General features: G+C 39.6%; 1 protein-coding gene across 1 annotated transcript in view; it reads right to left on the reverse strand.

Annotated features, from left to right (window-relative positions):
* foxj3 (forkhead box J3) overlaps window positions 1-27236 on the reverse strand; it is a 144728-nt gene that overhangs the window by 48865 nt on the left and 68627 nt on the right. Inside the window, 3 exon segments of the mRNA XM_073031797.1 lie at window positions 7880-7981; window positions 8983-9066; window positions 15668-15742. Coding sequence (XP_072887898.1) covers window positions 7880-7981; window positions 8983-9066; window positions 15668-15742 — 261 coding nt within the window.

The raw sequence follows: 27236 nt of genomic DNA on the forward strand, positions 1-27236 counted from the left end.
TGGAGAACTGGCAAATAGTTAAAATTGTTCCATTATGCAAGAACGGAAACAGATAACCCTGGAAACTACAGACCGATGAGAATCATGGCAGTAGTAGGGAAGTTACTGTAAGAATTCTTAGGGATTCTTCATGATAGGATTTATGAGCAACAGGCACACAGATGCGCAGGAAATGGAAGGATGTCAATATTGTGTAGATAAAAAGAGATTAGATTAGTTGGGCATTTGATTACTAATTTAATTAATTCAGCACAACATTATGTACTGTTACAGCACCAAGAAGCCTCAATAGCACCATCATAAATCAGTATTTTTTTTTACATAAAACCAGTTTCACTTTTTCCAAGCTTTTGTACATCTTTGAGAAAAATTCCACAATTAATTTTTACACTAACATACAAAATACATTTTCAAACAGAAAAGGAATAAGCTTTAAAAATAAGTTTAATGATGCTTACAGCACAAACTCTGAGCATCAACTTGCTCAAGGTACTATATTCGTTTGGCTGGAAGTAGCTGAATGCAATCACGCCCAATGGCAATGGCTACAGATTTTAAAAAATACTAAAACCTTGGGTATATTTTAAAATTCTTAAAATCTACTAGGAACACAGGAACGTGAAGGATCTATTTCAACGGAGAGAGGTGTTGGTCCAAACTAGCTATCATCAGAATATAAACTTCAAATATTTCAGACTACATTCCTGCTGTTCAAGGAACAATGTAACATAAAATAAAGTGCATCCATCAATAAACAAACACTTCAAAGCATTATCAGTATGATTCAACAGCAATAATATCAATTCAAAATTTCCTTTAAATTATAAAAACTTTGATATAGAAGAGTAAACCTCCCCCCCCCACCAAACATATTCCAGTAGCCAATGAAGGTCACTACTGCTCCCGTACCACAAAATAATTTCTTGTAATTTGCAAAGATTCCAGATTTCTTCATTACTTCGCTAAACTGCTGACTCCCTACCGAGTCGTGAATATTGGTTCTAGTCTGTCCATAAGAGTAAATAAAAATACTGAAGATGCTAGAAATCCAAAGTAAAAACAAAAAAATGATAGGAAAACACAGAGCAGGTAGCATCCATTAACAGATCCCCCCACCCCCACAGATACTGCTTGATCTGCTGAGTGCTTCCAACATCTTCTGTTTTGGGTCTAGTCTGTCCAGTCTTGTCGATCTCCCTCAAAAGCTTAGTGATATAAATAAATAGCTTCTCAATACTTTTTTCAATCTTTCTCAAGCATAGGTCAATCTTAATGTTGCTATTCCAATAAACTAGGTGATTCAAAATGGCACCACTTCCAGGATATAACCATCCTTCTTGAAACAAGGAACTAAATTTTACACAATATTCTTACATGATCTTGTCAAATCCTGCATGATTTCAGCAACATTTCCTCACTTGATTTTCCCCCCTAATTTCAGATCCCTAACAATAGAGATCAACTGCTAATGGCTTCTTTAACTGTGTGCTGTCTGTGCACATCAACATCCTGCACCTGGTGTACTAACATCCCAAGATCCTAGGTTCATCAACATGCACCAGTTTATCCCACATGAAAAACATACTTTTAATTTTTCCTATCAAATTTACACACACTACAAGTGGGGCAAGGAAACATGGATCTAGATCTTGGATCTCAGAGTGTCTTTTCCTCTTCCTTTTATGGCAGTACTATCGTTGCTCGGGCTGTTAGAGAAGCTAAGGAATTATGAAAAATTGGCATAAAATCCCCTTAATTTCTCCAGTACTTCAGTTCTACACTGAAGACAAAATCTCTGAGGCATGAACCACTAGTGATCATAATGTCATTAAGCTCAAGGTAACTATGGAGAAGGATAGGTCTGGATAGTTGAGATTCTAAATTGGAGAAAGGCCAATTTTGATGGTGTCAGAAAGGATCTGGTGAGTGTGGATTGAAACAGGTTGTTTCCTGGAAAAGGTGTGTTTGGAAAGTGGAAGGTTTTCAAAAGTGAACTTTTGAGAGTACAGAGTTTATATGCTCCTGTCAGAATAAAAGCCAAGGATAATAGATTTAAGGAATCTTGATTTTTGAGGAAGTGCATAGCAGGTTTAAGCAGGAAGGAATAAATAAAGCACTTGGAAGAATATAGGAAATGGAAGAGAACTCTTAAGAAGGAAATCGGGAGGGCTAAGAGAAAGTATGAGGTTGCTCTAACAGACAAGGTGAAGGATAATCCTAAAGGCTTCTACAGATATATTAAGAGCAAAAGTACAGCAAGGGACAAAATTAGTCCTCTTGAAGATCAGAGTGGTGGCCTGTACACAGAGCCAAAAAAGATGGGGGAGACCTCAAATTGAATTTTTGCAACTTTACTTACTTGGAAGATGAATACAGAGTCTATAGAAGTGAGGCAACATAGCAGTGGGGTCATGGACAGTATATGGATTACAGAGGAGTAGGCACTTGTTGTCTTGAGACAAATTAAAGTGGATACATTTCTAGGGTCTGACTAAGTGTTCCCTCAGACCCTGTGAGTGGCTAGTGCTGAAATTGCAGGGGCCCCAGCAGAGGTATTTAAAATTATCTCAGTTACAGGTGTGGTGCCAGAGAATTGGAGGATAGTTAATGTTGTTCTATTATTTAAATAAGGCTCTAAGAATAAACCAGGAAATTATAGACTGATGAGTCTGATGTCAGCAGTGGTTAAGTTAACGGAAGGTATTCAAAGGTACCGGATATTTAAGTATCTGGGTAGATTAAGAATCTGATTGGGGATAGTCAGCATGGCTTTGTGCACGGCAAGTCATGTCCAACTAATCTTTTAGTTTTTGAAAGAAGTTACCAGGAAAGTTGATGAAGGCAAGGCAGTGGGTCTACATTGACCTTAGCACAGCTTTTGCCAAGGTCCCACATGGGAGGATGGTCAAGAAGGTTCAGTTGCTTGGCATTCAGGATGAGGCAGTAAATTGGATTAGAAACTGCCTTCATGGGTGGGATAAGCGAGAGAGTGGGAGAATATGGTTGCCCCTCTGACAAGGTTTGTGATTTGTGGTGTGCTGCAGGGATCTGTGCTGACTACATTGTTATTTGTCATCTATATCAATGAACTGGATGATGATGTGGTAAACTGGATCAGCAAATTTACAGATGCCACCAAGATTGGTGGTGTAATGGTCAGTGAGGAAGGCTGTCAAAGGCTGCAGCACAATCTGGAGCAGCTGGAAAAATGGGCTGAAAAATGGCAGATGGAATTTAATGCAGACAAATGGGAGGCCAAACCAGAGCAGGATTACACATAAGGGACTGAGGAGTATAGTCGAACAGATGGATCTGGGAATACAGATCCATAACACCTTGAAAATGGCGTCATGGGTATATAGGGTCATAAATGAAGCTTTTGGCATGTTGGCTTTCAGAAATCAAAGCGCTGAGTACAGGAGTTGTAATGTTATGTTGAAGCTGTACAAGATATCGGTGAGGTCTAATTTGGAGTATCGCGTCCAGTTCTAGTCAACCACTACAAGAAAAATATGAGTAAGATTGAAAGAGTGCATAGAATAGTGACAAGGATGTTGCTAGGACTTGAGGGACCTGAGCTACAGGGAAAGGTTGGATAGGTTAGGACTTTATTCTCTGAATTTAGGATAATTAGTTAGATTTGATAGTGGAAAGCAAAATTATGAGGGTATAGATAGAGCAAATGCAAGCGGGCTTTTTTCACTGAGGTTGGGTGAGACTAGAACTAGAGGTCACGTGTTAAATGTGAAGGATGAAATGCTTAAGGGAACATGAGGGGGAACTTCTTCACTCAGAGTGAGTGTGTGGAGTAATCTGCCAGCAGAAGTGGTGGACGCAGATTCTATTTCAACATGCAAGAGAAATACGGAGAGGTACATGGGTGGGAGGGATATGAATGGCTATGGTCTAGGTGCAGAGCACTGGGACTGGGCAAGTGTAATAACTTGGCACGGACTAGATAGGCCGAAGAATCTGTTTCTGCAATGTAGTGTTATACAACTCTGACATCTTTATTATTACTTCAGCTTCCTTTACCTTCCTCATCTTCATTTTTGCTTCAGTGAAGTTTATACAATAGTTATTTTCAAATTTCTTGTTAGTTCATCAAATCCCATCTTCTTGGCCTGCTCCTGAAGTCCTCAGGTTCTGCAGATTTACTGCCCTTGGCAAAACTACAAGTCTCTGTTTAGCCTAATATGCTCTCCCTTAAGTGATGCATCACATTCCCATCAGTATCTTTTTCATTTTCCAATGGAAAGCACAAGCAATATGTCAGAATTCTAAAATAAGGTTTATCTAATGGGACTGTTTACTTCCCACTCCACCTTAGCTAATTTCACCCTGCTCTTATGTTATTAACTCTATTTTTCATGGCTCATTTCTGACATAACTGGGTCCCTCTCAAATTGAATATATAATTCTACCTTAATGCAAACACTTTCCTATGAAGGAATTCTTACTGTGAGGTTACTAATTAACCATGGAGTATTCAAACCCAAATCTAACCTTAAATAATAAGAGTAACCATTGGGACATCATCCCAGCACTATAGCTAAAGGTATTCTCTCAATAAACAACTCATTTTGAAAAAAGGAGACTTATTACACTGCACTGTACTGTTCATGCAAAGCAAAACAAGCATTGTGCATTTAGAACTTTAATGAAACCCTTCTAACTATACAAACGCAAGATTATTAACACACTGACTCTTTGGTGCAAAACATTATGTGTAAGTTTAACCAAATAAAGTGCCAAAATTCAAAGCCAATTGCATACTAGGGAATCTATACAAGTGAGGTTCTGCACGAGAGTAATACCCAAGAGTAAGGTTACATTATTGTACATTTTAGTTTAATTAAGGGTTAATTCTCTTATTAAGTGCACACCCCAGAATAAACCTGTCTCTGATTGCCAATTTGCACTCACTCATAAACTTTACAAACAGTGCTCTCTCTTTCAGTCTCATACGTAAATATTTATTCCAAGAGGTGAGGTATCACAACTGGGAAAATACCAGTAACTCACTACAGATAATATCTTATTATGTTATTTTTAGAATGGGAATTTCCACTTCAGTATGCACTCTCATTGACACATTCCTGTAAGGAGTGACAAGATTTTGTTTTAACACTGTTCACATTTAACCTCTGTGTAGTGAACCTGTGTCAGTCTTCTCTCTCACACAATTACCCTCTGCTGTTCTTTGATAATAACACCAAATCTAGATTATTCCTTGTTCCAACAAGCCAGTATATAAAAGGCACTGTATAATGCTAACCTAGAGATATTCTTAGCCATTAATCTGTGCCGATTTAACTGGGTTATTAAAACAAACCTCAGTTTGTCCCTCCGCTACCTCCACATTACAAAAGTAAAAATAAATCCAGAGGTGCTAACTCCAAGGCAAAACTTGTTGATGGCCTTGGCCTTCAGACAGGAAATAAGACAACCAGCTTTCTCTCTTATGTTTTTCACAGGCTGCAAAATTCCACTGCTCACACATGAATCACAGCTGTTTACTTCAAGTACTCAAGGGCTACAATCACCAGTGGAAAGTATAATGCAACAAGAGTCACCTTCCATTGAAAAGAACGATTACTGTGCAATATTGCTTAGCAAAATTAGATTATCAATGTGCATTTTGCATATGTTTTCTTAAATTTAATTTGCAACTCAAGACTTTCAAGTCATTGCAATGCAAATTTAATTAGGAATTGTGACATCTTTTGAATAAAATATGCAGGCGAAATTAATGGTGTGACAGTTAATCTGCAAGGCATCATAAAATACAGTGCTCAGTTTGTAACTTGGATGATTCATTACCACCTCACCTTGTGAATACTTTGGGACACGGATCTAGATTTTGTTTTATTATAACCTGCCCTCCTGTTTGTAACCTGCTTAAGTACAATTAATCTGCTCAAGAAGCCGAACTCTACACAGATCTAGGAAGGAACTAAACCCAATCCTATCTTCACATGATGCTTACATTGATTTACTTTTGAGCAATGACAACTGAAGAACTCATAGCATTCAATGGTTTTGTTTAATACATCTCAGCAACTAAAATTCTAGTGTATATAGGCTCCATAGTTTTTCTATTTAACAATACTCACCCTTCCCAGTTTTAAAACTTTGTCAACCACCAACAGCCATTGGCATTCATCCGAAAGAAGCAGTCAATTACTTTGCACCTATGTTCCTGTTTACTGGTTTTTCCAATGAAGGAAAAGAAACCTTCAATCCAATGGCATACCATTCAGGTCCCACAAATTTAGACACTATATAGCCAATTAAACATTCCTTCAGCCTTCTGTCCTAAAGAAAACAAAGCCAAACAAAACAATGCTACCCCTTCAAGTTCCTCAAAGTTCAAGATCAACATCCCTCTGTCCCCTACTACTCAATACAGTACACTACTTTGCATTTTTTTGCCTAGTTTGCATGACAACTGCAATTCTATAAGATTATGTCCACTACAGAGCAAACCAATGCAACAACAAAAATGTCTATAACTCCATTATTTTAGAGCTGATTAGGCAACAGTTAAAAGACTTAGAAGGCAATACATACAGTATTTTTACCACCTCAACACTAGAGAGGAAGTCCAACAGCCATAAGGTTCAGTGGAGCTTCATTTCTGATACATCTTTTCCCATGTTCTTTCAACATGCCTTAAAATCCCTACTTTGTAGTAATGTTCTTAAATACCTTTATGTGCTTACGCCAATTTTATATTTTTTACCCCCATTCCCTGGTTCTCCTATTTTTAAGCAGTTTAGCCATTTATTGCAGTGCAAGATTGCCAATGGAAAATCCTAAAGATGTGACTTGATACAAGATGATATGTTGGAAGAAATTAACCTATCTTTATTTTGGGTTTATGTGGAATTACACAGCTGTAATTTCAGTTCAATGTTGCAATACCCAAGATAACTTGCCATATTCGATCAAGTACTCCAATATTCAGGTTCAAATATAATTTATTTGGCAATCCTCAGATCATGGATGATCATCTTACACTCCATTTCTGTTAAGTGTGATAAGGTCAATATGAAACCATTGATTCTGCCATAAATGGGCTTTGCTTGACATTGGGGGTGGGGGAGTGGAGTTTAAATGGATATTATTCCCAATACTGCTTCTCTATACACAGTAATAGGCCAGGGAGTCCCAGGAGTTTGTGGGAATATTGTACTCTCTTGCAAAGAGTGTTTAAGAACATTTAGAAATATTTATATCAGCAGTCTAGTTTAAACATTTAAACATCGTGACCAGCCCATCAAAGTCAGATATAATCAAATAAAACAAATTTTAAAATATACAGTACACAAAGCCACTATTTTGTCCACCGTGTCTAATTCCAACAAAAATGTATCTTAAAGTAATCCCATTTTGTTTAAGCACTTGGCTATAAGCCCTGCAGGAAACTGCATTATCCAGACGGCACAATAATGGAATATTTTTTCTTCTCTACTCCCACATTAATGTTCTACCAAGAATCTTTAATCTATATTCATGATTTGTCAAACTATTATGATGAACAGCGGGGCACTACTGGCTCGAGTGAGAGCTTTAAGCTTTGACTCCTGGTAGAGTCACTCATGCCAAAAAGGTCAAAGGCCAGACTTCCAATTCTCCAGGTTTGGTGGTTCAGATCAGGGCCAACAACCCTAACTGGTCAAACAAAACTGTTAAGGAAACAGCAATGAAGCACTCTTCTACATCTGCAGATGGCCAAGGACATATAGAGATGGAGGACCTTCATTTCTGTCCCAAATACCAGCAGGCATAATGAGTAGTAAGTAAGTAAGCTGTGATAAATATCTAAACAAAAAACTACTCGTAATAAAGTGGTGGAATTAGAAAATAGCAGTACTTTGTTAGTCACAGTGTTGATTGCCATGGTTGGAGAGGCACTTCCAGAAATGATGCAGTCCATTCCTAACGGCTCTGAGTCCAAATTGTAGGGTGTTGATGCCTGTAATAGAGAAAGCAAAGGGACTTAAGACATTAGTTGTAAGATTCACATCATAAAAACTGCAATTTACAAAATTAAATAACAACATGGAGAGACTTCATTTGTCCCAAGAACTTGAAGCAGAAATGTTTCAAACCTGAAAAATTAGAAGTCCAACTAGAGCAATATGCCAACATCCTACAATATAACCATTAAAATGTATACAGCAATTTTAACAACACACACAAAATGCTGGTGGAACACAGCAGGCCAGGCAGCATCTATAGGGAGAAGCACTGTCAATGTTTTGAGCCGAGACCCTTCGTCAGGACAGCAATTTTAACCTTCTTCTTGCAATTAGGGATTCTTGAGTTAGATCTCTCAAACTAATTCCCATCAAATAGTTTACAGTTATCTTTAATTATACCCTCAAGCAACTGAAAATGGATTATGGGCTGGAACTTTCTAACTTATTATGACACAGGATGTGCAGGGACATGGAACAGACTGCAAATGCTGGAATTCAGAGCAACCTGAATTTCTAAACATTTGAGCAACCAGCTGAATGAGGATAATATAGCCTTTATCATTTTCAAAAATATTAATTCTATATTTCATAAGTTTCCTCAATTCATTCCTTCTTAAAAGGCCACCACAGCAGAGGACCAGTAATCAAACAACTTTACAAAGAATTTGCAGTCAAAATCTGAGGTGGTCACTGAGGTTTTACTGCACGTGTAAATGTCAAATTAGTACTGAACATTTAGAAGTTTAGCTAAAATCTCTCATTTATATAGTACATTCAAGTACTTTAGAGAAAGAGGAAAGGGGTTACAGTTCATTCTGAAGACAATACATCAAAGTACAGCCTCATAAAACTCACTCCATGGCTAACTGCAGACACGAAAAATTTCACTTCTCATAGCAAGGCACATTGCAATTCCAATTTCAAACAATATTTTTAGTCAACGTCCTTCATTCTATTCATAATTTCATATAATAAACCTAGTATCTAGACTTACCCTTTCTCCTGATCGCGGCCTCTTTTTTGGCCGAGTAGGCAGTGTGTCCTCCTTTGGATTAGTGTCAATAGCCCAGTATGAACCCTAAAAAATGACCAACACAAGTTGGAATCAGCCAAAATTCTCATGAAATTGATGTCTGTTGTGTGCACTTTCAGTCATTGGTATATATTCTTGCATAAAGCACAATGAATATTCTATGTGGGTCATTTTTGCTTGATAGATTAGCTTCTAACTACCTTACACATTTCATTTCTGAGTGTTTTTATTTTTAATGTGTTTTCACTTTGTATTTTACATAATTATGACCGAAGAGAAAACCTATGGCAGTTAACTGCTGCCAACGATGCAAATCTCTTACTACTATTCAAATCTAAACTTCTGTAAATTCTTTCTGTACAGAACCAGTTAAATCTTAAGACAATATCTAAATGTGATAAGTCTATCATTCACATCGCTATATCTCAAAGATTACATAATGTCACTTTTATGCAACGTAGTAAAGCCAATTGTGGATACACATTCAACTCCACTGGTTACACTACCTATAGACCAATAGCACTAAAGACCTAAACTTGAATCTATAAATCTGACATTAGATAAAGACTGTATGCTTTTGCAAATATATTAATCTAGACCCTACATTTGTACTCTGCAGCAATCATACCTCAGAATCACATGGTTGATCAAGGTGAGAGGATGAACCTTGGAAGCGACATGACCTAACAACAAACTATTTCACAAGTAAGGATAAAATCATGATTTCCACTCTCTTTTGGGATGTTGATGATTAATTAGTACATTATTCTACTTAACCCAAGGTATTTTACCAGATCATTTTTGCAGAAACTGCTGATTAAATCAGAAACTGTTCCAAATATGTCCCCAGAAATTAGTTGTAGATCATGGTAGTGAGGAATTAGCACAACACTATTACAGCTTGGAGCGTCAGTCAATTCTGAGTTCAATTCCAACTTCATTGGAGTACTGTGCAAACACAACTGGAGAATTCCTGCGCAGGTCCAACAAAGAGCTTTAAAAAAAGCCCAGTCTCTATAAAAGAGAGGCACCGCCCAGCGGAGCAGTAATTGCGGGAGTGGTCATCGTCAGGGTAGTCTTGAGTCGGAGTAGTAAGGCTTTGTCTCAACAAGGCTTCAGTGAGAACAGGTGGAGGCGAGGTAATTTCATTCCTTATTTCTTATTCAGTTCTAGAGAGAATAGGGGGTATATGCCTATAGTGTCAGTGTTCTGCTCTGGTTGTCAGATGTGGGATTTCCAGCAGACTCCCAGCATTCCCGATACCCACATCTGCGCCAGGTACATCAAGATGCAACTCTTTTGAGACTGTATTAGGGAACTGGAACTGCAGCTTGATAGGGAAAGTGAAGCAGTGATAGACAAGAGCTACAAGGAGGGAGTCACCCCAAGGAGACAGATAAATGCATGACTGTCAGGAGAGGGAAGGGAGAAAGTCAGAATAGTGGAGAGCACCCCTGTGGCCATACCCCTCAACAGTAAGTACTCCATCTTGAGTACTGTTGTAGGGGGCCAACCTACCCAGGGGAAGCAACAATAGCCGTGCCTCTGACACTGAGTCTGGCCCTGTGGCTCAGAAGGGTAGGGAACTGAAGAAGATGGCAGCAGTAATAGAGGACTCTATAGTCAGTGGGACAGATAGGCGATTCTGTGGATACGTAAAGAAAACACAGATGGTAGTTTGCCTCCCAGGTGCCAAGGTCCAAGATACTTCTGGATGCATCCACAATATCCTGAAAAGGGAGGACGAGCAGCCAAAAGTCGTGGTACATATTGGTACCAGCGACATAGGAAGAAGTAGGGAGGAGATCCTGAAAAAATACAGGGAGTTAGGAAGGAAGCCAAAATGCAGGACTTCAAAGGTAGTAATCTCAGGATTGCTGTCCTGCTACGTGACAGAGAGGATAGGAATTGAATAAGGTGGCAGATAAATGCATGGCTGAAGAATTGGTGCAGGGGGCAAGAATTCAGATTTCAGGATAATTGGGACCTCTTCTAGGGCAGGTGTGACCTGTACAAAAGGGAAAGGTTGCACTTGAATCCGAGGGGGACCAATTACCTTGCAAGCTGGTTTACTAAAGCTGCTGGAAGTGGTTTAAATTAATATGGCAGGGCGGATGAGAGCCAGTATGGTAGAGATGAGGATGAGCCAGCCGGTTTACAAGTAGGTGATGGACGTAACATGAATGTAAGGAAGGCCAAGCTAATGATTGGGTGCAAATGCACAAAGAGCAAATAGTTAAATTGTACCACAGAGGGAAAATTCAGAAGGGTGAAGAATGCAGGACTGAAGGTGCTGTATTTAAATGCACGTAGCATTTGGAATAAGGTGGACAAACTTGTGGCAGAATTAGAGATTGGCTGATATGATGTTATGGGCATCAATGAGTCATAGCTGAAAGAAAGCCATAGTTGAGAGCTTAACATCAAAGGATACACTTTGTATTGAAAGGACAGGCAGGAAGCTGTTGTTCTGTTGGTAAGAGATGGAATTACATCGTTAGAAAGAGATGACATAGGGCCAGAAAACGTTGAATGTTTGTGGATGGGGTTAAGGAACTACAAGGGTAAAAAAAATTATAGAAATCATATACAGGCCTCCAAATAGTAGCCAAGACGTGGGGTTGAGATTGCAAAGAGAGCTGGAAAAGGCATGTAATAAAGGTAAGGACACAGTTGTAATGGGGGACTTCAATATGCAAGGGGATTGGGAAAATTAGATTGGTGTTGGATCACAAGTGAGGGAGTTTGGTGAATGCCCACAAAACGGTTTTTTTGAGCGACTTGTGCTTGAGCCTACTCAGGGAAAGGGCATCTTAGATTGGGTGTTGTGTAATAACACAGATCTTATTAAGAAGCTTAATGTAAAGGAACACTTAGAAAACAATGATGATAATATGATGGAATTCATACTGCAATTTGAGAGGGAGAAGCATAACTCATATGTATCAATATTGCAATGGAATAAAGGGAATTACAGAGGCATGAGAGAGGAGCTTGCCCAGGTGAATGGGAGGAGGATACTGGCGGGGTTGGTCGCAGAGCAGAGACAGCTGAAGTTTCTCAGAATAGTTCACAAGGCACAGGATAGATATGCCCCACAGAGGAAGAAGTTCCCAAATGGCAGGAGTAGGCAAAGATGCTGACAAAGGAAGTTAAGGACTGCATAAAAGCCAAGGAAAGGGCATTTAAGGTAACAAGAGTGAGTGAGAAGTTGGATGATTGGGAAGCTTTTAAGATCCAATAAAAAGAAACTGAAAAAGCTATAAGAAGGGAAAAGATGAAATATGAGGGCAGACTAGGCCTTACTATAAAGCAAGATATCATTTTTTTACAGTTATATAAAGAGTAAAAGGGATGTGAGAGTTGATATTGGACCACTGGAAAATGATGCTAGTGAGGTAGTAATGGGGACAAAGAAACGCCAGATGAACTTAATGGGTAATTTGCAACTGTCTTCACTGTGGAAGACACTTGCAGTGTGCCAGAGGTCTGTGAGTGCCAGGGAGCAGGAGTAAGAACCATTGCTATTACAAACAAAAAAGTGCTTGGCAAACTCTAAGGTATTAAGGTTGATAAGTCATCTGGCCAGATGGACTACATCTCAGAGTCCTGGGAGAGGTTGCTGAAGAGATAATGGGTGCATTGGTCATGACCTTTCAAGAATCATTTGATTTTTGCATGGTCCCAGAGGACTAGAAGATTGCAAATGTCACTCCACTCTTTAAGAAGGGAGGAAGGCAAAAGAAAGAAAATTATAGGCCAGTTTACCTAACTTCAGTGTTGGAGTCTATTATTAAGGATGATATTTTGAGGTTCTTGGAGACTAATGATAAAACGATTCAAAGTCAGCATGGTTTCTGTCAAGGGAAATTTTGCCTGACAAATCTATTAGAGTTCTTCAAGGAAGTTCTTCAAGGGTGGACAAAGGAGAGGCAGTGGATGTCATTTACTTAGATTTCCAGATGGTGTTTAATAAGGTACTACGCGAGGCTGCTTAACAAGATAAAATCCTAAGGCATTACAGGAAAGACACTGGCGTGGATAGCAGAATGGCTGACAGACAGGAAGCAGTGAGTGGGAATAAAAGGGGCTGCCAGTGACTGGTCATATTCCTAAGAGGACAGTATTGAGTCTACTACTTTTCACATTGTTTGTCAATGATTTGGAAAAGGAATTGATGTTTGCAGATGATACGAAGATAGGTGGAGGGGTAGGTACTGCTCAGGAAGCAATGTGATCGCAGCAGGACTTAAGGCGAATTGGAAGACTGGGCAAAAAAGTGCCAGATGGAATACAGTGCTGGGAAACGTACAATTATGCATTTTGGTAAAAGGAACAATAGTGCAGACTGTTACCTAAATGGGGAGATGGTTCAAACATCAGAGGTGCAGTGGGATTTAGGAGTCCTCGTGCAAGACTCCCAAAATGTTAATTTACAAATTGAGTCTGTGGTAAAGAAGGCAAATCCAATGTTGTCATCTATTTCAAGGGGAATAGAATGTAAAAGCAAGGAAATAATGCTGAACCTTTATAAGATACTAGTCAGGCTGCACTTGGAGTATTATCAACAGGTTTGGGGCCCCTTATCTCAGAAGGGATGTACTGTCATCGGAGAGTGTCCAGAGGAGGTTCACGAGGATGATTCCGGGAATTAAAGGGTTAACATATGAGGAGCATTTGGCAGCTTTGGGCCTGTACTCACTGGAATTTAGGAGAATGCTGGAGGATCTCATTGAAACCTACCAAATGTTAAAAGGACTAGATAGGATGGATATGGAGAGGATGTTTCCTATGGTGGGGGTATCCAGAACTAGAGGGCACAGCCTCAAACTTGAGAGGTGGCCCTTTAGAACAGAGGTAAGAAGGAATTCTTTTAATCCAGAGAACAGTAAATCTGTAGAATGCTCTGCCACAGACTGCAGTGGAAGCCAAGTCCATGTGTATACTTAAGGCAGAAGTTTGTCATTCCCTGATTGGTCTGGGCATCAAAGGATATGGCGATAAGGCAGGTGTATGGGGTTGAGTGGGATCCGAGATCAGCCATGATGGAATGGTGGAGCAGATCCAGTGGGCTGAGTGGCCTAATTTTGCTCCTAACGAGTCCCACAGTTAGGTTAACTGGTCATTGTAAACTGTCCCATGATTATTTTAGGATTAATTAGGGGTTGCTGGACGGCGTGGCTCAAAGGGTCATAAGGGCCTATTCTCAATAAACAAACAATTGTAGCCATATGTTTCAGAGTCAATATTTTTATTAATTTTGAAGAGAGACTTTCCATTTAATTTCAGCTGTATTATTTACAGCTGAACATTCTTAAGTATTAAATCTTGTTACTAAAATTGCCAGCCTTCATACCATGGAACCGTTTAATCAATGGGTGCAACAATCGCCTAAGCTCTGGCCTTGATACTCGTACATTGAGAAGGAAACCTGGCAAACTAAAGACTGGGTGTACATTTAATTTAGTCTTATTTGATTTGAGTGACTGTACATAGGTAAATCAAAAGCAAGCACTTTGCTAAATTCTACAACAAAGGAGGCCCAACTTAATTACAAACCTTTCAAATAGAAAAACTTCCATGAAGATGTATTAAAAGTTATGAATTTCTACTCAATTAACAAGTAACATTTTGCTTGTTAATTAATCTGACAATCTCTGGTCTGATATTGCTGTACAATGGACAGATAACAAGACTGCAAATGCACCAGAAAGATAACTTATCCAAAATTTTAAAATGATGGAAACACTCAGCAAGACAGGCTGTTGTGAATAAAATAAACTAGAATACACTTTATTTGAATTCCTCCACATCCTCTGCCACCTCCTCTTTTCCAAGTCCCTTCCCTTATATCGTCTCTTTATATGCACCTAAGGGTTTATAGATCTCCAAATTGGCTACTTAGTGAGTCACCTCTTATCCTTCTTCAATTTCATTCAATCTCTATATAGCAACAGCTCTTTCATATACCCTAAACATTAGCTTGGAATTTCATCTTGAAGCATATTCAGCTAAACTATTATTTGGTCTAGCATCACTTTACACATTTTGGATCAAATGTGCCTGAAGAGTGTAACAAGATGGCAAGAATGAAGTAACTCCACCTTATTTTGTAGTGCATTTACAAGTTTACACATCTATTTCTATGTCAATTGGAAGACGAGAACATAAATATGTAACTTCACAAACCAGATCAAGGATTTTTAAAATAGTTTACTTAACTAGAGTCAGAAATTAAAATTTCTTTCTACATGCTGAATAATTCCATAACTGTCTTTTTTTTGGAAGCAATCTTGCTTTTAAGAAAATATATTTAATGGTCTACTTCAACCCATTAAACTTGACATATCCTCAGTCTGAAGTAAATATTTTGATAAATTTGCTTATTAAAAGCGAGCAACAGGACAAGTGGCAATCAACACATCACCCTGTTGTAGAGTCCTATCACTAAAATAGATTTTATTCCATTCTGTTCAGTTTCACTTCACTGCCATAATTTAACTTATTAGTGAGAACTGAAAATAGCTGCAGGAAGAATCTTCGGTACATTTTTATAATTTAAAATTATGCTTTCATTTTAAATTTCATTCTACATTGGTTTGAGAGTACTAAGTCACTGCACAGACGAAATGGCTGCAAAACTTACCTTGCCTGGATCATCTTTGGACCGAGGCACTTTCAGAAAACATTTATTTAATGATAAGTTGTGTCTAATGGAATTCTGCAACAAAATACAAAAAGAGATTATTAAAATATTCAAAAGTTAACTAAGGTAATTTAAAAAAAACAGCAAGTTCGATTTTTTTCAACCAGCAAAATACCATTGGAGTCATCATTTTAGACTAGCTTGTTTTTTCTTCAATACATTAAAAAAAATCAGAACTTGTTATTCCACAGAAGCTCCCATTCTACCCAAGCCCAAAAGTATTTGTAGTACACCTCAGCTTAACATTTATCTGAAAGCAAGTATAAAGTGCAAAAGGGTTGAAGGAGAAGAAACTGGGAGGGTGTAGGAATTAAGGAGGCAACAACAAGCAGAATTAAACACGGACATAATTCCATAAAGTACTGTTGCAACCCTCATGTCACAGATAACAATTAACATTCAGAGGACTGGGTCCACATTGGTCCCCTTGACAAAGGATGAGGTCCTCCAGCTGAACTATAGGAAGCTAAGGAGAAAAGAATAAAGTTTCTCAAATATAGATGTCTTATTAATCTGCCACATACAAGCAAATACAGAAAACAGAGGACAGCGCAGAGAACAAGCCCACCTGAAAATGTCCAAGGGGATAGACTTAGAAGCATAGCTCAATTATCAATTCAAAAGGGAGCAAGACTAGCACAAGTGGAACAAAGTGTGCGTTGCGTTCCTAATGTGTGTTTTCCTCATCTTCTTCCCCAATTTTCTTCCTTCTACCTTTTTACACTTTGCAGAAGAAGTTAGATGAATGTCCTCCAATTGAAGTTTATACTATTAAGATTCTCAAATTTCTGAGGAGTCAATTCTAATCTTTTTACCTTCCAAACTCACTAATTTTATAGTCAGTCCCTTCTGACTGTGCTGTGGTTCTACTCCATTATCTAAACTTTCTGCAAATGCTCAGTAAATTAGTCCAGGTCTGGTTGCAGGCTAGGACTAACTAGATCAATTATGAGCAGGCAATGTCAGAGCTACTCAAGGGTTAGGTAGCATGAATGGCAGCTCAACATATCTTGTTACAGGACTCTTGGCTAAGGTATAGGGACAGGTAGAATACAATATTATTTAAACAACTTCCATCTCTAAGGATTGTAAGCCAAAACCAGGTATCATACTGTGAGTAGAAAGATGAACAACTACAAAGTCTACACGTTGTAAAACTGGACAGCAATAATAGATTTAAGCTACTCTTAGATCGATTCAGTGTAGAAGAAATACAGATAATTGTATTTTCCCCCAATCACTTCTCTTTGTAGCTGCCAAGCACAGCAATAGAAAGAACCATTAACTTTATGAAATGAAGCCCAACAATTAAAAGAGGAAACAAGAGAAAATCTGCAGATACTGGAAATCCAAGCAACACTCGGGAGTGTTACATCTGAATAGAAGAGCACTCTGCAGGAGAGCATTGTGGTGGCAGAAATCAGTATTCAGCATGTTATAAACCAAGTAAAAGGAAATACATCCTTAAGGAGTGTTTTCTTGTGACAGGCATGACTTATCCAATGACATTTTCTGCACTTTAAATTTCTATTCTGAGATCAAATGAGACTTTCATTAATTGCAAAGTCATACAACACCGATGCAATGTTCAGAGGCACAGTTGCAAGAAAAAGTTTGCAAACCCTTTGCAATTACCTGGGTTTTCTGCATTAATTACTCATAAAATATGGGCTGATCTTCATCTCAGTCACAATAATAGACAAACACAATTTGCCTGAACTAATAACACACAAACAATTGTACTTTTGCTCTTCAGTACTGAGTACACTGTTTAAACAATCATAGTCTAGGTTTAAAAAAAATGTGAAATTCTGGGGTAATGCCTTCCACAAAAGCTATTTGGAATCAGATTTTCCAATCAATGAGATGAGATTGGAGGTGTGGGTCATAGAGGTCCCCTGCCCTATAAAAATAGATACACAAAGTCAGGTTACTGACAGAGCCTGCTCTTCTCAAGAAAGATCTGTTTATATACAACATGTCCTGATCAAAGCAACTTTCAGAGAATCTTAGAAGAAAAATTGTAGCGATGCATGACGTTGGAAAAGGCTTCAAAAGTATTCCTAAAGACCTGAGCGTTCATCAGTCCACAGTAGGAGAAACTGTCTGCAAATGGAGGAAATTCATCGCTGTTACAACTCTCCCTTGGAGTGGATGTTCTGCAAAGATCATAACAAGAGCCTTACTGAATTCTTTGAGGATGTGACGAAATACACTGACGAAGGTAGAGCATTGGATGTGGTGTATGCAGATTTTAGTAACACATATAACAAGGTTTCTCATGGTAGACTCATTGAGGAAGTCAGGAAGCATGGCTGTGTGGATGTTGAACTGGCTTCCCCATAGAAGGCAGAGGATGATTGTAGATTGAGCATTTTCTGCCTGGAGGTCAGTAACTGGTAGCATTCCACAGAGATTTGTTCTGGGACCCCTGCTCTTCAGTCATTTATAAAAATTACAAAATGAGGAAGTGGAAGGGCGGGTTAGTATGTTTGCAGATCTCACAAAGGTTGGTGGAGTTGTGAGTACTGTGTTGTCAACAGGGCACCAAAAGGATGCAGAGCTAGGAAAAGTAGTGGCAGATGGAGTTCAACCCAGAAAAGTGTGAAGTAATTCACTTTGGAAGGTCGAGTTTGAAGGCAGAATACAGGGTTAATGGCAGGATTCTTAGCAGTACGAAGGAACAGAGGGATCTTGGAGAGCACATCCATAGAGCCCTCAAAGTAACCTTGCAAACTGACAGGGTCGTTAAGACAGCGTATGATGTGTTGGCCATCATTAGTCACGGTACTGAGTTCAGAAGCTACGAGGCAATGTTGCAGCTCTATAATACTCTGGTTAGACCACACTTACATTCATTTCTGATTAACTCTGGGGAAGAGAGACAGATAGATAGAGAGACAGAGAGAGAGAGTGAGAGATTTATCACAATGCTACCTGGACTAAAGAGTGCATCTTGAGGACAGGTTGAGCAAGCTAGGGTTTTTCCTCACTGGAGTGGAGGAGGATGTGAGGCGACTTGATAAATGTGTACAAGATTGAGTGGAAAGCTACCTGAGATTTTTTCCCCTAAGCACAGCAATGGCTAAAATGAGGGGGCATAATTTTAAAGTGATTGGAGGGAAGCATAGCCGGGGATGTCAAAGGTAAGTAGCATTTTAAAAAAAAGGATGCCTGCTGCATGGAATGTTCTGCAATAGATGGTGGGTTGAGGCAGATACATTAGGGGCATTTTAAGCAACTCTTAAATAGGTACATGAATAGAAAAATTGAGGGCTACTTATAAGGGAAGGCTTAGATTAGGTTAAAAGGGCCTCTATTGTGCTGTAATGCTCTGTTCCTTCCAGTATCTTATTCAACTGAGGAAGGACATTCTTGCTATTGAGGCAGTGCAGCGTAGGTTCACAAGGTTAATTCCCGGAATGGCGGAACTGTCATATATTGAAAGATTGGAGCAACTGGGCTTGGATACACTGGAATTTAGAAGGATGAGAGGGGATCTGTTTGAAACATATAAGATTATTAAGGGATTGGACACACTGGAGGCAGGAAGCATGTTCCCGCTGATGGGTGAGTCCAGAACTAGAGGCCACAGTTTAAGAATAAGGGGTAGGCCATTTAGAACAGAGATGCGGAAAAACTTTTTCACCCAGAGAGTGGTGGATATGTGAAATGCTCTGCCCCAGAAGGCAGTGGAGGCCAAGTCTCTGGATGCATTCAAGAGAGAGTTAGATAGAGCTCTTATAGATAGCGGGGTCAAGGGATATGGGGAGAGGGCAGGAATGGGGTACTGATTATGTATGATCAGCCATGATCACAGTGAATGGCGGTGCTGGCTAGAAGGGCCGAATGGCCTACTCCTGCACCTACTGTCTATTAAGAAGGATTCTGACATACCTGTGCTGGAATTTACACAATATATTTGACTAATAAATAATGCTAACAACTGTGGGCCAAACAGGCTACACCCTTTTTCTCTGTACCTCTACCTTTATCAAACAACTTGCAGGATGGAGCAATTTAAAATTTTTAACTATGAAACCCATATGAAGGTGCAAGGGTTGTGCAGGATATCACAAAGGCTGAGAAAGATAGGTGTACTACTAATGTAAAGGAAGTTAGATGACCAGCAAATTTGATTTCCAAGTCAGTATGAATATGTGCAGATCCACTCACTCCCCTCTTCACATCACAGTACAGGAATAGAAACTTCAAGCAGTTTCAAACTCTTGGGATTGCACATCTCACAAAACCTCTCATGGTCCCAGAACATATCTTCCACGTTGAAAAAGCTCAAGAACACCCCTACTTTCTGCAGAAGCTGAAGAGAGCTAGTTTATGCACACCAATACTCACAACCTTCTACAAATGTGGAGTTTCTGGTTTAAGATGGCACTGGTACAGCACAGTGACGACTTGCTGACAGCAAACACAACTAATAACTACTTTATAACTCACTTTTTCTCAAAAACAATCTCGGCATTCAATAGTCTGTAACTTCCCTTTTGGAGCTGAGCTTTTGAACTGCCAGCAGGACCCAGTGTTTTCATGGTGTGAACTGGTGACTCAAAGGTGCAGGATAGTTACAGCATGACACTTGTGGAACAAATCAGGGTAGCATGCCCTGGGCCCGAGAGCCAGGGATAAGCCAATGTTTGGCTATTGCTCGAATGGGCTTGGAGCTGATTCAAAGCAGCAGATGCAAAGTGAGGCAGAGTCCGGTGAGGCCCGGACCCAAGAGTAAGGAACAAACTGAAGTTTGAGTGATTTAAGTGCTGAGCCAGATTGAATAGGTCAGGGTATCAGGGCCAGAGGTGAGGGACAGGGTGATGCTCAGCTTGTGTTCTACAAAGTTTACTCATCTCTGTGCAGAACTGAGGTTGTGGTCTGCAATTAGGAGCCCCTGGATCGGCTGCAGTGATGACTGGCTTTGTAGCTGTAGTTCACTTTCGTGAACTTCAGTTCTGAATGTTATTTGCTTACTTTTTTTGCTCGCACAATTTGGTTTTTTTTCCTGTATATTGGCAGTTTTCTTTTGTCAATGGATTATATTGGGTTTCTTTGGTTTGTGACTGCCTACAAGGAGTCTAATCTCAAGGTTGTATCGTGTACCTACTTTGATAATAAATGTACTTTGAACTTCAGACAACATCCTAATGTGATAGATATTCAATTCCTCCTGTTTGTTAAGCTTACTTTCTAAATAATAGCTGCTATTTGAAAAGTCACAAACAGTTGTAGGTAAACTTGCAACTACATTGCTTTATTTAACTTCTATTTGTAAATGGATGTTAATCTTCAGTTCTTAAAATGTAAATAGAAAGCACCCTGAAGTTAAAAAAGCATTTTGAAGGCACTCTACCTGTAAAGAATCACTTCATCTGCTTTATTATTGCTCAAGTATAGAGTATAAGACAATGGTTGTTTCAAAAAGACAGGCTGACTTTTATGTTGCTTAGTTCAAGGAAGCTTGCAGAAGCTGATAGATAATATCATATAGCATCTTAATAACTGATGTGTTCACAGTTGGAAAAGTTTTACGTACTCAGAAGTTAGCTTTTCAGCATTAATGGTAGCTAAGATCCAAGTCTCCGAAAACACTTATGTTAAAAGGATAAGTGAGGAAATATCACATGCTTGTGAATTCACTCAAATGGGAGAAAAAATATATAAATGTACAGAGCAGTTCAGGCTTATTTGGAATGGGGTAAAGAACATCAAGAAACATGAGAGAATTAAATCCATTCCTCTAGCTTTGGTTTTGTGATGTGCAACTTGCTTGTCTGCATTATGGTATGTCTTTTTAGTTCACAGGAATTATACCTGTGTTTTGGAAATCCTTAAACCTTTATGTTTGAGAAATGCTTCGTGCTTTGGAAATAGATTGTGTTTTAGAAACTGTTAAGATAAAATCCTTTAAGTTTTAAATGTGTAGGCAGCTAAACTCACAATGAGAATGAACAGGGAAGTAAACTAGTCTTTGAACATTGGGTAGTTACAGTATAATCTCCCTTAAGTGATAGTAGTTGTGGCTACATATATTCAATAGGACTTGGTCCTCTTTGCACTCTTGAACTTCGTGGTCATAATACTCAATCATGAGGCCCTCCATTGGTAGGGGTCAACCATGAATATTGCGTCCTAGTTGTCTACATGATGCGCAAGCCAGGATAATACGATATGGAGAACAAGCCTGTGGATCAGGCTCCCCCTCTTCACGCAGCTGATGAATTTAAAGGAACGGCAGAAACTGATCCAGCTTGGCACCAACAGCATCACAGAAGTTGCCAGTCAGCATTGAACACAACTGTTTTAGGGACTCCAGCTTCAGACTTCTTCCTTGGGGTTTACTCCCAATGCCTTCCTCGTGAGTGGTTATAGCAGCAAGGCTGAGGAGGTTTGAGATCAGAGTATTACTTCTTCCAGATGAGCTGCCAACCATGGCTGATGAGCCTCATCTGCCCAAAGTGACTGATTTTAAGGCACCAGTAACCTGCCTTTGCCCCTTTTCCTGTCAGTAGAAACTGTTTCACCAGGCCTGCTAGGTAAGCCACACGTGAAGGCCAGGAGCTGGACTTTGCTGTTGTGGGCTATTTGAGACGTGTGTCATTGGGAGAATTTAATAAGTAGTTGGAGCTTATCCACACTACCTACCCTGGCTATGACAATCTGACGGAACCAGCAAACCCAATACTATCACATCAACATGCTGCATCACTGTGAGGTACGGAAACTGCTCTGTCACACATAGGAGGGCTCTACAACAGGTGGCTAAAACTGCCCAAAGTATCACTGGCACCAGTTTATACAGAAAAGTGCCAGAAAAGGTCCCGTAACATCATGAAGGATGTCACCCAAGTTGCCTATAAACTGCTTGTCCCACTTCCATCAGAGGTGAGGCCACGCAGTTTCCAAGCCAGAACAACTAGACTCAAAACCAGTTACTTCCCCCAAACTGTCAGGCTGACCAACACACCCACCCATTAACCCACCGCACCACCACAACAGTACTTATACATCACTGGCGTCAATTTATGTACATACGATCAGTCTATGTATATAACAGTTACTTAAACATTGTGTTTTATAGAATTGCTTTCTTATCTATACTTAATGTGCATTTTTGATTTCTTTTTGTGTTCTTTATGCCTAGTTTTTTTTTACACTGCATCAGATCTGGAGTAAAAGTTATTTCATTCTCCTTTACACTCGTGTACTGGAGAATGACAATAAACAATCCTGAATCTTGAATTTCGAGGTTAAAGATTGCAACAATACTTCAAGTGCATGACAAGTGCATCAGTCAGGAGGCAGGAACTTCTTCAGTGGCATAAATAATTTTATATTTATACTAAAATTACTTCTTATACCACTGCACATATTTGAGAGAGAATTTGGATGGAAGAGTGACAAGGTTCATCTTTTTTTAAAATCATGAAACTCTGAACTGCTATACAGTCCACCGGATCCATGCCAACTACCAGACAGTAATCACATTAGTCCCATTCCCCCTTCATTTCTCTGCATCCCTGAAATTCATTCTTTCAAACATGCCCATCAAACATGCCCTTGACCTACACTATGAAGTAGTATAGAGCAGCCAATTAACCTACCAGCATTTCTTTAGAATGTCATAATGAAACTTGAGTGTCAAGAAGAAACTTCTGCAGTTAATGTACAAGCTCCCTCAAGTTCCCACTGACTGCGAGCCTGCAGCACTAACTGCTGTGCCACTATACTGCCCTTCAACTCTTTTTTAAGACTTTTCAACTTTTTTAAGAGAAGACGGTGGTGAAACGGCAGCGCGCGCGCGGCCACTCCAGGAATGAATATCTGTTATCTGTTAAGTAGGAGGCCGTGCACAATTCTGATTTAATGGGGTCGGACATGAGAAGCACGGAGGAACATCTGGTGAAACTTCTGACATGCCTGTTTCACTGCCACTGCTACTGTGCGATCGAAAAATCTCCGGAGAGGAAGGCCCCAAATCCTCGGCTTTGTCTGTTGCTTGGTGGCCAGGGCCGGGGTCGAAGCATTCGGCAGAGATGGTGCTCGGTGTCGGAGGCTCGAAGTTTTCAGACGGACTCAAAGTTGGCTGTGGTCAGAGGCTTCCAGAGGCTGCATCAGGAAGGTTTGCAGCGCTGGAGATTCATGGCAGGAAGAGTTTTTCTTCCTTCTACCGTCTACGTGAGATGATGGACTATCGAGGACTTTGAGACTTTTTTTTACCGTGTCCACGGTCTGTCCTTACCAAATTATGGTATTGCTTTGCACTGTTGTAACTATATGTTATAATTATGTGGTTTTTGTCAGTTAGTCTTGGTCTGTCTTGTGTTTTTGTGATATCATACTGGAGGAACATTGTATCATTTCTTAATGCATGCATTACTAAATGACAATAAACCAGGACTGAGTGTCCTCATAATCTAATCTAAAAAAACCTCATTTCTCTAATTCTTCCCTTTAACTGACTTGCATGTTATCTGGTATTATGGTTCCATGATCACCATAGTAATGTATGGAACACAGACAGACAAGCATACACGTTATGAAAGTAATTACCAAGCCTCATAATAATGAAGTTGTTACACAAGTTATACTGACGCACAAGACAAACAGAAATGCTTAATCTCAGTGCAAAGGTCAGTCTCATTCAGTTGAGTCATTAGAGAACTATTTTGTACGTGGGAAGTAATATAATCCAAGGCAGGTAATCCAATTACTTGCATAGGACAGGGATTTCAGTTGATACGCCCAAGAACAAAACACAAGCTTTACACTACTGCATCACACTGCTGAAGCAATTAACATACATTGAGGTATTCCCCCGAGTGACCTGGTGAGCATGCGCATAGGATGACAATGCCATAGATCAGCATTATTCTAGATTTATATTGATTTCAATCAGGACAAAAACTGAGCCTCAGTGCCACTAGATAAGGTCAGAGTCACCAAAGTCACGTCTTGGAAATATAATCACTGAATAAGGTCCTGAATCAAAATCAAGTTTATTACCACTGTCTTGTATGATGTGGAATTTGTTCTTTTGTGACAGCAGTACAGTGCAAAGATATAAAATTATTATAAATTACAAAACAAATAAATAGTGCAACAAAATAAAATAATGAATGTATTCATGGGCCATTCAGAAAGCAGATGGCTAAGGAGAAGAATCTGCTCCTAAATCATTGAGTATGGGTTTTAAGGTTCCTGTACCTCCTCCCCGACAACAGTAATTTGAGAGGGTCCTTAACAATTGATACCACCTTGAAGCAATGCCACAGACTTCTGCAGCCTCTTGAAATCCTATGCAATGAAGCTTCCATTCCAGGCTGTAAATGCTCTTCACCACACACCTACATAAATTTGCATGAGTCTTTGGTTTTACCCAACTCCTAATGAAGTACAATCGCAGGCATGTCTTCTTCATGATTGTATCAATGTGTTGAGTCCAGGACAGATCCTCAGGGATATATAAAGTACAAAGCAAATTTATGATCAAAGTACATATATGTCACCATATACAACCCTGAGATTTCTTGTGAGCATATACGGTAAATCCACAATAGAATTAATGAAAGACTGCACCCAATATGACTCACAACCAACCAATGTGCAAAAGACAACACTCTGCAAATATAAAAGAGATAAAAAATAAATACATAACAAATTTCAAGAGTCCTTGAAAGTGAATCCATAAGTTGTGGGAACAGTTCAGTGATGGGGCAAGTGAAGTTGAGTGAAGTTATCCCCTTTGGTTCAAGAGCCCGACAGTTGAGGAGTAGTAACTGTTCCTGGTGCAGATCCTCTGGCCCCTGTATCTTCTTCCTGATGGTAGCAGCAAGAAGAGAGCATGGCCTGGATTGTGGGGGCCCTTGATGATAGATGCTACTTTCCTGCGACAGTGTTCTGTGTAGATATACTCAACAGTGGGGAGGGCATTATCTGTGCTAGGCTGTATGCACTATGTTTTCTAGGAATTTCCGTTCAAAGGTATTGGTATTTCCATACCAGTCTGTGATGTAACTAGTCAATATACTCTCCACCACACATCTATAGAAGCTTGTCAAAGCTTAAGATGTCATGCCAAATCTTCGTAAACTTCTAAGGAAATAGAGGCACTGTTGTGCTTTCTTCGTAATTGCACTTACATGCTTGGCCTAGAAAAGATCCCCTGAAATGATAACATTGAGAAAGTTAAAGTTGCTGATCCTCTCCACCTCTCATTCCTCCAATGAGGACTGGTTCATTGACCTCTAGTTTCCTCCTCCTGAAGTCAATAATCAGGTCCATGGTCTTGCTGACATTGAGCGTGAGGTTGCTGTGGCACCACTCAGCCACATTTTTCAGTCTCCCTCCTATATGTGGATTCAGCCAATGACAGTAGCGTCATTAGCAAACTTAAATGTGGCATTGGAGCTGTGGTTAACCTCACAGTCATTAGTATAAGGCAAGTAGAGCTAAACTCACAACCTTGTGGTGCACCTGTGCTGATGGAGATTGTTGAGGTGTTGTTGCCAACCTGAACTGACTGGGGTATGCAATGAAGGAAACAGAGGATCCAATTGTATAAGAAGATACTGAGGCCAAGGTCTTGAAGCTTATTGATTAGTTCTGAGGGGATGATGGGCATTGAATGCCCAGCTGCAGTTGATGAAGAGCATTCTGATGTCTGCGTCTTTGCTGTCCTGATGTTGCAGGATTGAGTGACGAGCCAATGAAATGGTATCTGCTGTGGACCTGTTGTTCTGCAGGCAAATTGGAGTGAATCCAAGTCACTTCTCAGGTATGAGTTGATATGCTTCCATCACCAACCTCTCGAAACAGTTCATCACTGTGGACATAAGTGCTACTGATGACAGTCATTGAGGCAGGTTACTACAGTCTTTTTAGGCACTGGTATAATTGAAATCTGCTTGAATCAAGTGTGACCTCAGACTGCCAAAGTGAGAGGTTAAATATATTGGTGAACAACTTCAGCCAGTTGATAAGCACAGGTCTTTAGTACTTGGCCAGGTACCCCTCTGGGCCATACAGTTGACAACTAGAAACTTAAAGCTGCTCACCTTTTCTGCTGCTGTTCTCCTGTCAATGTTCTCCTGACTTCCCCTTCTTGAAGTCCAAAATCAATTTCTCAGACATGTTGTTGTTGCGTGATGCCATTCAACCACCCAATCCATCTCACTACAGTACACCTCCATGTCACTATCTGAGATTCTGTCAATGGTATCATCTGTGAATTTATAAATGGCGTTTGAGCAATGCACATAGTCTTGAGCATAGAAAGAGGAGAGTAGCAGCCTAAGCATGCATCTTTGAGATATGCCTGGTGTTGTTGCCATCAACGAGCAGATGCCACAAGTAGTCTCTCTAACTTTGCCTGTATCTACACTAGGAATGACCATCTGGCTTAGTTAGCAAGAGGTAATTGGCACCCATGGAATTGTATTGCTGCAGCAGTGTCATCAGAGGTACATAAAGAAGATAAAAGAGTTATGCTATTAAAAGG

This window comes from Hemitrygon akajei, chromosome 29 (assembly GCF_048418815.1).
Source record: "Hemitrygon akajei chromosome 29, sHemAka1.3, whole genome shotgun sequence".
In the NCBI taxonomy this organism is placed as follows: Eukaryota; Metazoa; Chordata; class Chondrichthyes; order Myliobatiformes; family Dasyatidae; genus Hemitrygon; species Hemitrygon akajei.